The 1,885-nt window shown below is 47.8% G+C and overlaps 1 protein-coding gene across 1 annotated transcript; it reads right to left on the bottom strand.

Annotated features, from left to right (window-relative positions):
• Positions 1-507: 507 nt before the first annotated feature.
• On the bottom strand, positions 508-1,434 carry LOC129554121 (olfactory receptor 4C3D-like). Its single transcript, XM_055422752.2, has one exon. The coding sequence runs from the start codon at positions 1,432-1,434 to the stop codon at positions 508-510; it is 927 nt and encodes a 308-aa protein (XP_055278727.2).
• Positions 1,435-1,885: the final 451 nt, after the last annotated feature.

Raw genomic sequence — 1,885 nt, 5'->3', positions numbered from 1 at the left:
CAATACTTTGGCAGTCTGATAGACAGGATCAGCTCATTGGAAAAGACCCTGATGATGGGAAAGATTGAAGGCAAAAGGAGAAAAGAGACAGCAGAAGAGAAGATGGTTAGATTGCATCACTGACTCCATGGACATGAATCTGAGAAAATCCAGAAAATAGTGGAGGACGGAGGAGCCTGGCGTGCTACCATCCATGAGATGGCAAAGAGCAGGCTCAACTTAGAGACTGAACAACAAAAACAACGTGGGCTTTCTTGGTGGCTCAGTGGTAAAGAATCTGCCTGACAAGGCAGAAGATGCTAGTTTGATCCCCAGGTTGCACAGATCCTCTGGTGAAGGAAATGGCAGCCCTCTCCAGTATTCTTGCCTGGGAAATCCCATGGACAGAGGAGTCTGGCTTGTGAGAGTCTATGGGGTTGCAAAGAGTCTGACATGACTTAGCAACTGAGAATCCACACTTAATCGTCCCTGTGTGTACATCATCACTTTACTGGCATTCTGAACAACCTAAACTGCTCTTCTCTTCATCAGTCTCCTCATGGCATTTTTCACCTCCACGTTTCTCACTGTGTAAATGATAGGATTTAACATGGGCGTGAGGATTGCAGAGAACACAGTCACCCACTTGTCCACAGGATAGGTGGCCACGGGACGCGTGTAGGTGAACACACAAGGCACAAAAAAGAGCACCACTGCTGTAAAGTGGGCGCCACATGTAGAGAGGGCTCTGCGCCGTCCTTCAGAGCCGCGGGACTTCAGGGCGCTCAGGATGACTGTGTAGGAGATGAGCAGTAGAAAGAAAATGAGCAGGCACATGCCTCCACTGTTGGCGGCCACCACCATTCCCAGCCTGTAGGTGTCACTGCAGGCGAGTTCCAACAGAGAGAAGAAATCACACATGAAGTGGTCAATGACATTGGGACCACAGAAGGTCAAGTCCATGGTGAAAAGAATCTGCACAGTGGCGTGCAGGAGCCCCCCGATCCAGGCCACCACCCCCAGCAGCTGGCAGAGCCCCTGTCGCATGATGGTCATGTAGTGCAGAGGCTTGCAGATGGCCACATAGTGGTCGTAGGCCATGACAGTGAGGATGATGACCTCCGAGGCTGCCAGGAAGTGTTCTAAAAAGACCTGAGTCAGGCATCCTCGCCAGGAGATGATTCTTCTTTGATGAAGTAGGTCAACAATCAATTTGGGAGTGGTAACAGATGTGAAGGAGGCATCTAATAAAGCCAAGTAAGTGAGAAGGAAGTACATGGGAGCAGCGAGCATGGGGCTGAGGGAGATGGTGATGACAATGAGCAGGTTGGCCAGCACAGTGAAGAGGAAAATGAACAGAAAGACAATGAAGAGTATTTTCTGCACGTGTGGATTCTGTGTGAGTCCCAGGAGAGCAAATTCAGTCACATTGTTGGGAGGCCTGAGGACACCCATTCAGTAAGCAGCAGCTTCCTGGGATAAAGAATGATACTCATTAATCATGAAAGGCTTGTGATCTGACTTTCTTAGAACAAAATAGTCACTGTGCAACATGCCTTTGGAACTTTTGCCCTGTACTCATTAAAATTCTGTCTTATTTTCACCATGGTATTTTTTATCTCTTCAGACACCTAGTACCTGTCACCTATAAAACATCAGTAGGGCTGCATTTGATGTGTAATTAGCCAAGAAAACACTGGGCCGTCTACATGAGATTTGGATTCTCCTACTGGTTCCAACTCCATTGGACTGTCACCTCAGTGTCCCATGCTTCCCAAGCCCTACTCTGTGTCTGTGAGGTAACACATTGCAATTTTCAGAGGTATTTGAAAGCTGAGAAGTGCTATACACAGGCAAGAGTTATTCCCTCTTCCATGAGAATTTATATTCCAACCCTCAGGTCAAA

This window comes from Moschus berezovskii, chromosome 14, assembly GCF_049115385.1.
Source record: "Moschus berezovskii isolate FMDL1 chromosome 14, NW_MosBer_1.0, whole genome shotgun sequence".
Lineage (NCBI taxonomy): Eukaryota > Metazoa > Chordata > Mammalia > Artiodactyla > Moschidae > Moschus > Moschus berezovskii.
Note: the sequence above shows the minus strand (reverse complement) of the source record. Positions and strands in the feature narration are given on the sequence as shown.